This window comes from Sinohyriopsis cumingii, chromosome 3 (assembly GCF_028554795.1).
Source record: "Sinohyriopsis cumingii isolate HCF-2022 chromosome 3, ASM2855479v2, whole genome shotgun sequence".
In the NCBI taxonomy this organism is placed as follows: Eukaryota; Metazoa; Mollusca; class Bivalvia; order Unionida; family Unionidae; genus Sinohyriopsis; species Sinohyriopsis cumingii.
The window spans coordinates 35,739,228-35,754,396 of NC_142963.1; the positions used below are offsets into that span (position 1 = coordinate 35,739,228).

Sequence of the window (15,169 nt, forward strand, 5' to 3'; positions counted from 1 at the left end):
AATATTACAATGATTATAATATCCACCTACAGCACATTGCTCCCAGGAACACCCTGTATACAGATATGCATTCCAAAGATCCAAGGAAACAAAAGAATATTGTTACATTGGTTATTATAACAATATCCATTGTTTGTTAGGTCTTTTATTCTTGGTTTGTAGCAACCACAGAATCAATAAATATTGGTATTCCATGAATAAATGTGTATTACCTATAATTAAGAAGTTCAAATTGTCACAAAGTCTAGACAAGTTTATCATTTAAATAAAAAGAAAAAAAATGCTTAAATTTAAAAAAAAAATCAAAACTAGCAGATCCCTAGGCACATATTATTGATAAATACTGGTGAAATTAAATTTCAAGCATGTAATTATTCTGCATAGCAATACAAGTAAGATATAATTCCAGTTGTTATGAATTGGCTGTGTTTTGTGCCATGTAACTGGCTGTAAAATGCCACATGATGCCGATCTGGATATATTTAAACATCAATAAATTCTAGGGCCTACTTTAAATTCCCAATCAATTTCCAGTGCTTTTCTATCAAGCTTTGCCTGTATCAACATCTTATATCATAACAATAACATCCCCCTTACCCCTCCATGACTTCAGATAAAATTTGGAAATGTCAGACAAAAACACTAATTAGAAGTTTAAACACTGCAATCACAAGTCCTTCCTGTATACACACTCAATGTTGCCAAACAAAGTAGGTTACGGCTTTAAGGGCAAATGTACCTTATAAAGTACTGTAATTTTGCTTCATATTGTGTTTTCCATCAGCCGTTATTTAGGGTCATGGTCGTATGAAATAAGCTCAATGGTTCTCACTAAAAGATGATTCTACTTTTCTGGTGGTGGCTGGGAAAAAAGACAACCACACAGAAAATAAGAACAATGAATGCTAAACATGTAAAGTATATTTGCTTGACAAAAAATATTAATATGGCTCTCATGAACTTTTGTGTTGTGATTTTGTATCGGTTTGGTAAAATTTGCTTGCCATGGGTAGTTAATACACTTAGTTCCACATCAATGACAAATGATATGGACTCATGACCCCTGGCTAGTGAAGATGGGGCTTGGTACTCTGCCGCAGTGTAAAGAGACTAATAAAAGGAAACAACAGGCTACCATATATACTTGCTTATAAGTTGAGTCAAACTGCAAACAACAAAGATCCTGATTTGCTGAGGCATAATGCGCTTGCAACAGCAGATCAGGGTTTATGTTGTTTATTCTACTGATTACTCCTATGAAACTGCAAAAACCCAGATCTGCTGCTGCATTATGCAATGGCAGATCTGGGTCTGTGCAGTCAATAGTCAGACTTGTCTTATAAATGAGTATATACAAATCTAAATTTAAATGCTCTGTTGATGAAATTCACTGTTTTGATGACAGATAAGAGGAAAGTTGGGATTATAGGATTCATGGATTATGACTGAATATTTATCAAAGTGTAAGTCCTATGGGATTTATTTACTTTCTGAGTGATTAGGTAAAAATTTACACATCAATAAATACCCAACCAGGATCATTTAATCCTGTGGTAAACATTACATGGCACTTTCTCGGCTAGCGTAGGTATGTGGGAAAGCCTGCCAGTAGCTTCTCGTGGGTCGGTGGTTCTTCCCTGGGTTTTCCAGGGTTCTTCCTCCACCAGTTATACTGGCTGCCATGTATAGCCTATCTTGTGCTGAAAAAATGGCGTTAAACCCTAGAACAACAACAACATGGTACTTTATAAATACTCACGCACATAATTCTGACATTATTTTGAGATGTACAGACAAATATTAAATTTCTATATTTCTCCCATAATGGAGGGCAGCCTCAGAAATTTGTCAAAAGTTTAGGGGTTAGCATATTACCAGACAAAGATATACTTTTGTAAACATGGCATAGGCTTATTATCAAACACTGGCTTACCATCAAATAAACAAGGTACATTTAAATCTTTTACAGGAAAGTGTGTGCATCACTTTAAAGATTTTGCCATTTTAACATCAAGTACTTTGGGTCCATCCCTCCAAAACTTTAAGCAGCAAGAAAATAAAATCCCTCAGATTTTGAATCTTTTTAAAATACAGCATGCTACTATAGTAGAATGCTGAAAAATAAATATCAGATTCTCAAACCTTCATGCTTTTTCACTTCAAGCATTACTGAAGTCCAAAGTGTAACCAAAATTGATTAGTTACTTGCAACCAGTAAAGCTAAATGATAAAATGTAAGGATAGTTTTATTGACCCTATCTGAAATTTTTTCTTCCATTATCTTTCAAAAGCAATCAATATTAGGAACGTGTCCAAATAAGATGGAATACAGATTAATATATAACCCTCATCCAAAATTTCACCCTTGTGCCATGACTTGTAATGGAGTTACATTAAATTAATCAGACTAAAAGTTTAATCATTCTTGAATGCAATATGTACACACATAAACATTTTAAAAAATTCAGGATCTGGAATCTTACCTCGTTGAAGTAATCCCCAACCCATTTGGCAATAATCAATACAATCATGATGGGGAATCCAAATGTAACATTGCCTGTGGCTTCCACAATTATCACCGTCAAGCTGATGGTCATTCTCACAATACCACCTAGTGAAGGATTTAAATATGCATTATATATACAGACAAGGTTTCTGTGAAACATAATGTCTTGACTTTGAGCAGTGATACTGTACATTATCTGGCTTTTAAACAAATTAATACAAATCTTAAGATGGTTTGTAACAATGACAAAGACTCCATCAAACTGATAGCTATTAATGCTGGCAAAATAAAATGCAAGAGACAGGAAAGGTCAGATAAAAATATCATTATAGCCAAAAAAACTTGTCAAAACAATTATAAACTAGAGCAAATTAAATGGTTCACCATTACAAAATCCCATTTTTCACTGCATATTCCAACCAACTAACCCCACCAACACACAGTTATCCAGCACTCATTAAGAAATATCCGACGCATATTATGTATTCCTGTTAGGATTGAAAATAAGAAATTTGTCAGAAAATATTTGAAAATGTAACAGTAATTTAAATTTATGTGCATCTGACTTTTCAGACTTCTACAAGGGGATCCCAGGCACAAAAGCCAATAAAGACTCTTCCCTCAAAGATAATCACCAAGAGACAAAATAATTACAAAGTTTCATGGCTTTTCACCCCACATTTATTTTCTTCAGACTTTGTAAGATACAGACAATGTGTAATTAAGCGTTTCCGAGATCTCTCTGTGTATATATATATATATATATATATATATATATATATATATATATATATATATATATAAGCAAAGAAAAAAAATCCGTAAAACCTAAGTAAACACCTCAATATAAATAAATGACACATGCTCACATAAGACAACTAAGACCACTGTCATTTCCATAACATAGTACAAAATCTCAATATAAAGGACATTTACATCCATAAAGGACAACATTTACATCCCACCGGTCATTCCTTGATATAGCTGACACCTAATATAAAGGACATTTACAAATCTCCTGTCATTTTCCTTGACAAAGCTGATTTCTCAATCTAAAGGACACCTGCTCATACTGAAGAACATTTAAGACCCATTATTTTCTTGATGCAGCTGACACCTCAGTATAAATGACCCATCTGATACAGGACATTTAAGCCTCCTGTCCATTAAATGACACAGTGGGCATGTCAATGCACAACTTTCCATATAGGACAACATTAAAGAGAACTCCATACATGCCAACCCCTGGCGAGGAAAAGGTGTAATCCAAGTGGAGAAAAAGAGTAATCCAAGCAGAAAAAGAGTAATCCACATATAACATGATCAAAATTCAATGAGCATATAAGTACAAAATGATTTATTTATCCCTCTGGAATTTTAAAGAACCAATATTCCTTTCATAACCTGACAAGGAAGAGGAAATTTATATCTTACAGTTACTGGGTCTTTTAGCTGGTAAATAAGGTGAAAAAATCAACTCTATCCATATGAAGTACATTGTCAGGTAGAGTGGTGTGCCAACTTGATAATTCAGGAGTTCTTCTAATTTATCAGCAGCTTTTCCTGTACCATGCATCATATGACAGAGACAACCTGATATATACATTTTTCAAAATAAAGAATGCAACTCCTTTATGAATTCCAGTCACCACTGATGCAGTATCAGCTTAAAACCCCATACAATTATGCCAGCTAAAGTTTATTCAAAGTATTATCAAGCAAATAAATAAATAAAAATTCTCCAGTGGAATCTACTGTTAATTCTGGTAATAAAAGAAGAGCACTCTGACTTTGCCCTTTTCGTTATCAAAGTCTCTTACATAGACTGGGTACAACTTTTTGTCACAATCACTACTCCTGTCTGTTGCAATACTAAATGGCCCAATTTTCATGGCTTCTGCAATTTTAAGTGAAGTATCTTCTGTTAAACACCTAACAATATTAGATGATTTTGTTCTTGCACATGCATATTTTCTGCAATTTTGGAATCAGTAAACATTCGTTTGAACAAAGGACAAATGTAGTCTTTTACTGCTAGAGGTTGTCCATGTTTTATTAAGAATTTGGTAGATAACTCATCTGCATTTATAAAATTTGTGTCCACAATTTAGTTCTGCTGTATAAAAAGAAGTTACCTCAGTACTGGAGTAAGCAAATGAGCCAATTCAAGGTTTCTTGTTTTACCACCATGACCAATAATAAAATCCTTTCCACGCAGCCATGCAAGGTGCATGAAGATCACTAGAATGAAACGCTATATTGTGCAATTCATGTATTCATCTCTGAATTGGTTTTTCATCTTTACCTGATCCATCTGTGAAATTATTTGAAAAATATTTTTGCTCTAACACGCATCAACTAAAATAAATCTGACTGACTTTTAGCATCAAATACCTACAGACTTGTTCTGTTCTGAATTAGAACAAAGAATCTGCGAGCAAAGATTAAAAAAGTTAGAAAACCTGTGTGTCCTCTCCTAACTATGCCATACAGTTGCTATAAATAGAAACCAAGGTCAAAAGTTCAAAGTAGAAACCAGCATGTTTCTTGAAGTAGGGCAACTGCTATAAATAGAACTGTTAGCAAAGTGCATGCATGTTTTCGGACAAGTGTACTCTTATGCTGTAGTTACAAAGAAGCCGTCTTTTCTAGAATACGGTCTGTGGAATTAATGGGATTTTAATAAAAATGAGAAAACAAATTATTAATTTGTTTGGAGGGGGATATAATGAAAACACATAATCTGAATACAGTTACGTGTAATGTATAATTTGGTGAAAAAAGCGTAATTATTATGTCAAAAGCATAATGGTTGGCATGTATGGAACTCCTGTCATTCCTTGATATAGTGGACACCTGAATATAGAGGACACTATAGCTTATACAGGAAAACATTTAAAAAACCCATGTCATTTCCTTGACATAATTGATCTTTATATAAAGACACGTCGATAAACAAACAGATTGTATGGTCACTGAATTGATAGGTTTCAATGCAAAATTTTTGTTCATTCTCACCTAGCTGAGCTGCTGCTCCTATCAATGAGTATTTTCCAACATCAACCCAGGTCTGAAACATAAATTTGCAAAATTCTGAGAGGGCTTTAAACATATGCATTTATTCATAATTTATAATTCCCACTGAATCAAAATTTTGGTACAAGCTCAAATACTGATAACTTGCATAATTCAACTGAAACAAGACCTCATAGGAGCCTAGTCATCAACTGTCAACATTTAAAATACAGTGGATCCTATTTATACTTAGGACTCTTTATTGGGAGTTGTCGGAAATGCTGTATATAGATAGGTTGCTGAATATACAAGATTCTCAAATTCTTCTTCAATAATTTTGTAAGAGGAAAGGTAAATGAGGACTATTAATTCAAGTACACTGCATATTTCTCCAATTTCTTTCTTACAGCAAATGGATGATTATTCATCCTATAACACCTGATCATTTACATATACACAAAATGTGTATAGTATAGGAACACCTATTTATATACATTGTGTTCACAGTACAATAATAGCTATTCATATGTATTTCATGTTTCCAGTACAATAATAGCTATTCATATATACATGTGTTCACAGTACAATGTTCACAGTACAATAATAGCTATTCATATATACATGTGTTCATGGTACAATGTTTCCAGTACAATAATAGCTATTTATATATACATGTGTTCACAGTACAATGTTTCCAGTACAATAATAGCTATTCATATATACATGTGTTCACATTACAACGTTCACAGTACAATAATAGCCATTCATATATACATGTGTTCACAGTACAATGTTTCCAGTACAATAATAGCTATTCATATATACATGTGTTCACAGTACAATGTTCACAGTACAATAATAGCTACTCATATATACTTCATGTTTACAGCACAAGAACATGTTCAGATCTACATGTTTACAGTACAGGAGCATATTCATAGATACATTTTTACAGTACAGGAACAGCTATTCGAATATTTCAGATGACTGTTCATCCACTAGTCTCAATATAAGTCTAAATAATTAAGTACTTTCTGTCTGAACCAAAGTTCTGAATAATTATGTATACACTTCAATAGTCTCTATTTATGCTACAAACAGACTGGGCATATTTCTGTAACTACTCTTAGAACATAAAAGCCTTAACATGAGTGCTAACAATTAAACCAACACCAACAACAACAAGAACAACACAAAATATTCATCACTCCCTTACAATAAGGCCCTTCTTTACAACACAGCTCCCATTATAAGGCGAGAATGGTCATGGATCCCATATTATTCAGTTTTAGTAAAATTCTATGTATTATGTTCGTTACAATTATAGTCCCACTACAAGGCAGTCTCACTATAGGTCAATCATACTATATGGCAGTCTCATTGTAGGGCAGACTCACTATAGGGCAGTCTCATTACAGGGCAGTCTCATTATAGGGCAGTCTCACAATAGGGTAGTCTCACTATAAGGCAGTCTCACTATAGGGTAGCCTCATTATGGGGCAGTCTCATTATAAGGCAGTCTCACTTCAAGGCAGAATACTCTATGTCACTGTATTAGCACAAGCCCAAAGATCTTACAGTAGAGAACTTCTGAAATACAAGTTACCCTCTCCTAAATGTATTTCTATCAGTTTCATTTTCATTTTGATCTCTCACTTTATGGATGTTTATCCACTCTGGCAAGCTGACAGACACCATACAATTGTGTCTTTTCCTATCCTGCATTTCAACAGAACAAAAGTTACATCTGAAATTCTATGCAAGTGACAGATTTATAAACACTGAATTAATAACAGTGTCAAATCACTGCATTTCCTGAATATAATTAGTAACAACTGTAAAGTCTCTGCACCAAGTACAAAATCAAATTTAACTGGAACCCCAAAATGGTGACAGTACAACTCTGAAAGCAAACTAGAAATATAACCATATGACACTGGCTGAACCTGCCCACAAAGTGCAACTGAAGAAAGGTTTTGTTCAATATGCATGGGCAAAGTTTGAAGTTAAATAGGAATCATAATTCAGTAAAATTTTGTCAGAAAATGTTGAAAAATAAACTTTACTGCAGTTTTCCTTAAATGCATTCTCACACTTTTACAGTTATTATAGTTTTTCAAAAATGATATAGCTGTAAAGGATGGACAGATTTGATTTGCCAGGATTAATGAGATATAATGGAAAGAGTATGATGGATTTCAACATACTCTGTCTACAGCTGAGCCAAGGCAAGAGAAAAAAAAGTATTCTTCTACTTACAGCAGTAGGGAACACAGCTCCAAGTCCAATCCCAAACAGTCTTCCCCATGCTGCCCCGAGTAGTAATCCAGGAATGAATAGACCACTTGGAATGCAAAGACCATATGTCCAACATGCCATGATGAAATATGCTACACAGTACAGGGCAAGGGTGGCGGGCCTATATGTCCCTGAAATTAAGAAAGAATTTTGCGTAATGTGGATATAAGTAAAATGCAAATCAGAATTTGGCCCCTGTAATGACAATGGAAACAACACCTCTCTGCTTATTTTTAATAAACAATATATTAATAATAATAATAATAATAATAATAATAATAATAATAATATTCTGCAAGAGGGTAACTCAGTTAATAAACACTAATACACTACTATCCCATTAGGCCCTCAACAAACTAAATCATTAAAACAAGAATTCCTCAAAGGGACTGATACTCTACTGACCAAAAATAATTTCTTGGAATCTAAAATAAGTCTGTCATTTTATTCTTTTTAACAGTGAAACCACTATATATTACTGAGAAATTCAACATAAGAAATTGGCATCAAAGCAAAAATATTGTATTATATTTGAGGTAAATTCAACACAAATTTCTGTCATGGCCTTTGACCTCCAAATTCAGCTAATCTATAATTAATACATTTTTGGGGGGAAATAAACATAAGTTATTGAACAAGTATAATTCAAAGTATTTTTGAGATATAGTCACAAACTCACAAACTAGGTTTAATAAAAATCCATTCATACTTGTTTGTTTTATCATACTCACATTCCAGGACAGCTAAAATCGTCTCTCATGACCTCTGTTGATTTTACTGAAATTATTGGTTGCACTTCTTTGTGTTACTTATGTTAAGATCTAGAGTTGTAACAGAGATCAGATTAGCATAGTTTTAAGAGTGGAAAAACCACACATTGCAAGAAAGAAAAAATTCAGAGCAAAAACATGGCCATATGACCATTTATCAGAAGTTGTTGTAACAAGATTTTTCACAACGGCTGCTGTAGGGGCCATTTTGGGAGGTCATAATTTTCATTCTAGACCAATTTCACATAGTGAGAAGTGTTTTAGTGAAAACCCCCATGTCTATACAACCATCGCTGTAGCAATAACAATTTTGTTAAGATTGTCACCATGGCTAACAGACATCATAAGAATTCTTTTCGTTAAAATCTCGTGTTGATATAAGTATCTTTTCAGGAGTAGTAGCAACAAAAAAAATTTCAAAATAGCACCATGTTGGCTATTTTGGATGCTTGACTAGCAACATTTTAATTTAGGACCAACCATAAATCATTTAATGGAAATACTATGTTTCTATCAACATCTATTCCAGAGAAGTAGCAATACTGATATTATCAAGATGGCCATAAAGGCTACTGTAGGTCTTATAAGAACCATTTTCCTTTGGAACCAACTACATATTATAAGAAGTCTTTAAGCATAAACCCCATCTTAATATAAACATTTATACAGAACAAGTAGTGATAACAAGATGGCTGTCAAATTGGCACCATTTTCAATTAGGACCAACCAGATTATAAGAAGCCTTTGTGTAAAAAATCCCATGACAATGCACTATTTGCTCAGAAGTGACAAGATTTTCAAGATAGCCAGCATCTGCTGCACACCATTTTCATTTAAGCTAACTAGATGCTGAATGAAACAGTTCATTCAGGCCAACTAGATGCTGAATGAACAGTTCATTTAGGCTAACTAGATGCTGAATGAAACTGTTCATTTAGGCTAACTAGATGTTGAATGAACAGTTCATTTAGGCTAACTGGATGCTGAATGAAACTGTTCATTTAGGCTAACTAGATGCTGAATGAACAGTTCATTTAGGCTAACTAGATGCTGAATGAAACAGTTCATTTAGGCTAACTAGATGCTGAATGAAACAGTTCATTCAGGCTAACCAGATGCTGAATGAACAGTTCATTTAGGCTAACTAGATGCTGAATGAAACAGTTCATTTAGGCTTACTAGATGCTGAATGAACAGTTCATTTAGGCTAACTGGATGCTGAATGAAACTGTTCATTTAGGCTAACTAGATGCTGAATAAAACAGTTCATTTAGGCTAACTAGATGCTGAATGAAACAGTTCATTTAGGCTAACTAGATGCTGAATGAACAGTTCATTTAGGCTAACTGGATGCTGAATGAAACTGTTCATTTAGGCTAACTAGATGCTGAATAAAACAGTTCATTTAGGCTAACTAGATGCTGAATGAAACAGTTCATTTAGGCTAACTAGATGCTGAATGAACAGTTCATTTAGGCTAACTAGATGCTGAATGAACAGTTCATTTAGGCTAACTAGATGCTGAATGAAACTGTTCATTTAGGCTAACTAGATGCTGAATGAAACAGTTCATTTAAGCTAACTAGATGTTGAATGAAACAGTTCATTTAGGCTAACTAGATGCTGAATGAAACAGTTCATTTAGGCTAACTAGATGCTGAATGAACAGTTCATTTAGGCTAACTAGATGCTGAATGAAACTGTTCATTTAGGCTAACTAGATGCTGAATGAAATTGTTCATTTAGGCTAACTAGATGCTGAATGAAACTGTTCATTTAGGCTAACTAGATGCTGAATGAAACTGTTCATTTAGGCTAACTAGATGCTGAATGAAACTGTTCATTTAGGCTAACTAGATGCTGAATGAAATTGTTCATTTAGGCTAACTAGATGCTGAATGGAACAGTTCATTTAGGCTAACTAGATGCTGAATGAAACTGTTCATTTCGGCTAACTAGATGCTGAATGGAACAGTTCATTTAGGCTAACTAGATGCTGAATGAAACTGTTCATTTAGGCTAACTAGATGCTGAATGAAACTGTTCATTTAGGCTAACTAGATGCTGAATGAAACTGTTCATTTCGGCTAACTGGATGCTGAATGGAACTGTTTGCCATGTTACACAACTTTCAAAATAGTTTAGAAGTATCAATAACAAACTTCTATTAACAGATAGATATAGATGCTGGATGAAAGGTCACTGGTTAGCTCTTCTGGTCTCTGGCCGGACCAGCTGAAAATACCCAACATATCTCTTTCTCTTGCTCACATACATACACATAAAAATATCTCTGTTGCTGCATGTAAACAAGACATTAGTATTTCAACCTATAGCAAGACATTAGTATTTCAACCTATAGCAAGACATTAGTATTTCAACCTACAGCAAGACATTAGTATTTCAACCAATAGCAAGACATTAGTATTTCAACCAATAGCAAGACATTAGTATTTCAACCTATAGCAAGACATTAGTATTTCAACCTACAGCAAGACATTAGTATTTCAACCAATAGCAAGACATTAGTATTTCAACCAATAGCAAAACATTAGTATTTCAACCTATAGCAAGACATTAGTATTTCAACCTATAGCAAGACATTAGTATTTCAACCTATAGCAAGACATTAGTATTTCAACCTATAGCAACATAGTAAATGAAATGTACAAGTAGGGATGCTATGGCACAAAAAAATGTCTAGTTATGCTAAAATTATCTTTAATCTCGAAAATTGTGTGAAATAATGATAGTTGTCTGAGAGCTTGTTGATAAAAAGCTGCATGTGAAATTTAGCTGAAATAAAATCATAAGACATAATAATTTGAACTGAGATCTCAAAGTGTAGTACTTTAACTACTTCAAACAGGATAAGTGTTGACAATTAAAGTTATCTAAAATTTTGGGTGATTGACCTTGAAATTTAATTTAAAAAACTTAAATATGTTCCAGGAACACAAATGACCCAACACATTGCCTGAAATATTACCTAAATGCAGAACTTGACCAGACAAATTAATTGACATTGAATGGTTCTGTGCCACTAAAGCATATTGTGGTAAGCAATAAAATTAAGAACTTTTGTGAATAGAAAAAAAGCACATTAGAAGCATGTCTGAGCCAACCAATCAACTGCAGCTATTAAAATGATTTAATTTCCAGTGACCTTAACCTCTGATCTACTGATCACAGAGTCAGTCAATTCGGACCTGCCCTTCTTCAAACTGAAAGCAATGATGAAGTTAATAAACAGTGGAATGTGGACAACTTCAGGAAATTATATTAACCAAGTGGAACCCAAAATAATAATTTTAGCTCCTGTGATTATTACATTTGAACTCTGTGCTTGGGAATCAGTTGAAAGTTGTTTCGGTCAAAGTGTAGACTGCCTGAGAAGTCTGAAGATAACGGGATCCTGAGGTCATGACATATCAAGCATAAATAAATAAAATTATATTTTTGGTGCCAGTGACCTTCACCTTTCACCTCTTGGCCTAAGAATCAATTGGAAACTGTCCCTGTTCAAGTGCAGTCTACCAATGAATTTTGAGGATAATTAGGCCAAAGAAACTGGAACTATTATGTAGAAAAGAAAATCACATTTTTAGCTTCAGTGACCTCAGCCTGGGTCCTTAGAGTGACAAAAAGATTTTCAAGATGGTCACAGTGGTAGCCATAATGGATGCAGGATCAGTACCTTTTTTTTTTCCAGGTACAACTAGACATCATAAAAAGTCATCTGGTGAAAACCACATTTCAATATGACTGTCCATTTAGGAGTTGTGATAACAAGATTTTCAAGACAGCCATTGTGGTGGTCATACTGGATGTCAGATTGACCCCATTTTCATTTAGAACCAACTAAACATCATACGAATCATTTGGTGAAATCCCTATGTCTATATGACTATCCATGATGGACGTGTAGTGATAACAAGAGTTTCAAGATGACTCCAGTGGCAGTCATACTGGTTGTTACATCAACACCATTTTCATTTAGCATAGTTAGATATCATAAGAAGTCTTTTATAAAAACTGTATGTTGTTATGACCATCCGATCAGGTGGAGCAGCAATAACAACAATTTCTATACAGCTGATGTGATGGACATTATCATTTAGGACCAACTATACCTGGGAATGAATGCATGAGTTAAGTTTAACAGCAATCCTTTAACTAGTCAAGAATCTGCAAGAACAAACTTGGGCCAACGGATGGCAGACAATGGACAACGGGCTGTCCCATAAGCTCCTCTGACTAAAAGCAGTAGACATAACAAGAGGAATTATCACATAGAAACTATGATCCTAATCCAATCAAATGATAAATTTAGAATGCAGACAAATGAACTTCTAAGATCTTGTCAGTTTAAACATACTCATGATAATGGGTTATTGTCAAGCAGAAATAAAGTTATTATATGAAAATTGTAGTCAGCAAAATCAAACAATTGATGTTTGGAAGCAAAGACAGATGGATACAAGGATGGAAAACAGAAAAGGCACATTTAAAATCTCCATTATTCTCAAAAAGCTGAATGAAAATAAGTAAAAAGGGCATTGCAGCAGAAAGAATGAAGTTTAGCCCCAAAGAAATAGCTGAACAACTGGTTGATAGGTGTGGCCACCAATACTAACCCACAACATCATGGAAAAGACGCTTGACTCCCTCCTCAGGAGTTTGAAAAAAGATTGAGACTGTAGAACTGTACTGGCCATCACTGCAGAAAAACTGAAAAACAAAGAAGGTATTTAAATGTAGCTCAAATTACTGTCAATTATATTTCATTTTCAATCTTGAAATCTTACGATGGATCAAGTATTTACCTGACTGCTCTATAGTGTGCAACGTACAAAATATTTCTGCAAATTCACTTTCCAAGTTCAATAACGTGCATACATTTACACAAGGTGTTCTTAATGACAAATCATACTATTCAGATCCACAATCAATACTGTCCTGAAACTTTGCTTTCAATCTGCATGCAAGTAGCTGCAAAAGCTGTAAAAAAAATCTATAATTAATTGGGGACAATCTGATAACATAATAGATAAATGAAGCAAAATCCCAAGTAAATATGTGTGCTTTTGTAAAAAGTGTGCTTTCATACTAGATAAGGTAAATGTTTCTGTTTTGTTTAATTTACAACTGAGTCAGTTACACTCCATGGAAATACAAAAATACATCGTAATCATCTTCCTTTATTAGGCAATAAAAATCACTGTCACAAAATCTACAACATAAATGTTTGGAAAATCTCAGTTTAGAGAGATAATAACTAGTCAATTAAAATAATCTGATGAAAAAAATTGGTTTTTCCCAGTTTTCCAGAGAAACACCAGTCTAAAATGGTAACTGATGTTCAATGTTGAGTTGCAGAGTTGTCTCCCTTAACAGACATAATGATAATACTGCTTTATGCTGTGATGCAGAAATGTTCAAAGAAAAGAGTCAAAGATGTTGCCAGGATTTTACCTAAAGGGGGAGCTCCCTCCCCCCCGTCATAAAAATAAAGGGGAAGCAGAACAAAAAGGAGGTGGGGAAAATGGCCATATTTCAATATGTACCTAACACTTCAATATCCATCTGTCTTCCTTCCTACTTCACTCTGTTAAAGCCCTATTAAAATGACAACCTTTAAAAAATGTCATCTCTAGCTGTATTCATCTGCTGCTTGTCTCTCAGTTTAATCTGTTCCTTACCTAAGTAAGAATACTGTTCTGTGCTGGAGAACCCCCAGTTGTCTGAAGGGTCAGATACGTTAGATAGCTTAGCTTGAACAAATTTGCAAAATTGTTTTTTATGGTTGTTATGTACAATTTTCCGCTACTCACAGGTATTGTATTTTGGATACTTCTACTCCAAAATTAAATTTTTCATGAACATAAGCTCTGCTAAGTTTCAATTTCTTGAATTAGTACTTTACTGACTACTATGCCTGATTTACTGTTCCATAATGCTGTATTAGGCATCAGGGTCCATCAGTGCCAGATTCTACTAGATTAGACAGAGGTATTATGATCAAATAAATACCTTTGCTTCTCATTTTTAGATTTTTATTTATTAAATTTATCTTAATCCTTATGCTAGGGGTATATGGTTTTATAGCACAAGATCCTGAAGGGCTAAATTGTGATGAGAAAAGAAAGGAAAATTGCATTCTAATTTTAATCTGTCTTTATTTAAATTCCAATTGTTGGTCTGCCTTATCTATATTTAATTTTGAAATAGCACTGAAATGAGGGGTTGACCATGATGCCATCTGTTTCTGTCGATCCAACATGTACACTGGACTCATATTTATCTCCATTTTCAGGTTCAAAATCACTCACTGGTATCTCCATTAACACTAATATACTTCCTAACTTTAAAAATGAATTTCCTTCATCACTATCATCATCCAGTATCTGCCGAACAAAATCGTCATCTAAAGATGAACCACGATGGGAATCAGCCATTCTGGGTTTTCTAGGAAGCCCATATTATAAACATGTATTTGTAAAACTTTCTTGATGCAAGGTTAAAACTATGACAGAATGCTTGTTCCAGGGCCCAATGTCAAGCCTAAGAAATCAGATGT

The 15,169-nt window shown here is 34.0% G+C and overlaps 1 protein-coding gene across 3 annotated transcripts in view; it reads right to left on the reverse strand.

The window, feature by feature from the left end:
* LOC149802677 (H(+)/Cl(-) exchange transporter 7-like) overlaps positions 1–15,169 on the reverse strand; it is a 92,286-nt gene that overhangs the window by 30,337 nt on the left and 46,780 nt on the right. For all 3 annotated transcript variants that reach the window (XM_089952051.1, XM_089952052.1, XM_089952050.1), the window contains 4 exons: positions 13,227–13,320; positions 7,781–7,950; positions 5,525–5,576; positions 2,484–2,611 (listed from right to left, as the gene is read on the reverse strand). In XM_089952051.1, the coding sequence (XP_089808177.1) occupies positions 2,484–2,611; positions 5,525–5,576; positions 7,781–7,950; positions 13,227–13,320 (444 nt within the window). The remainder of the gene's footprint in view (positions 1–2,483; positions 2,612–5,524; positions 5,577–7,780; positions 7,951–13,226; positions 13,321–15,169) is intronic.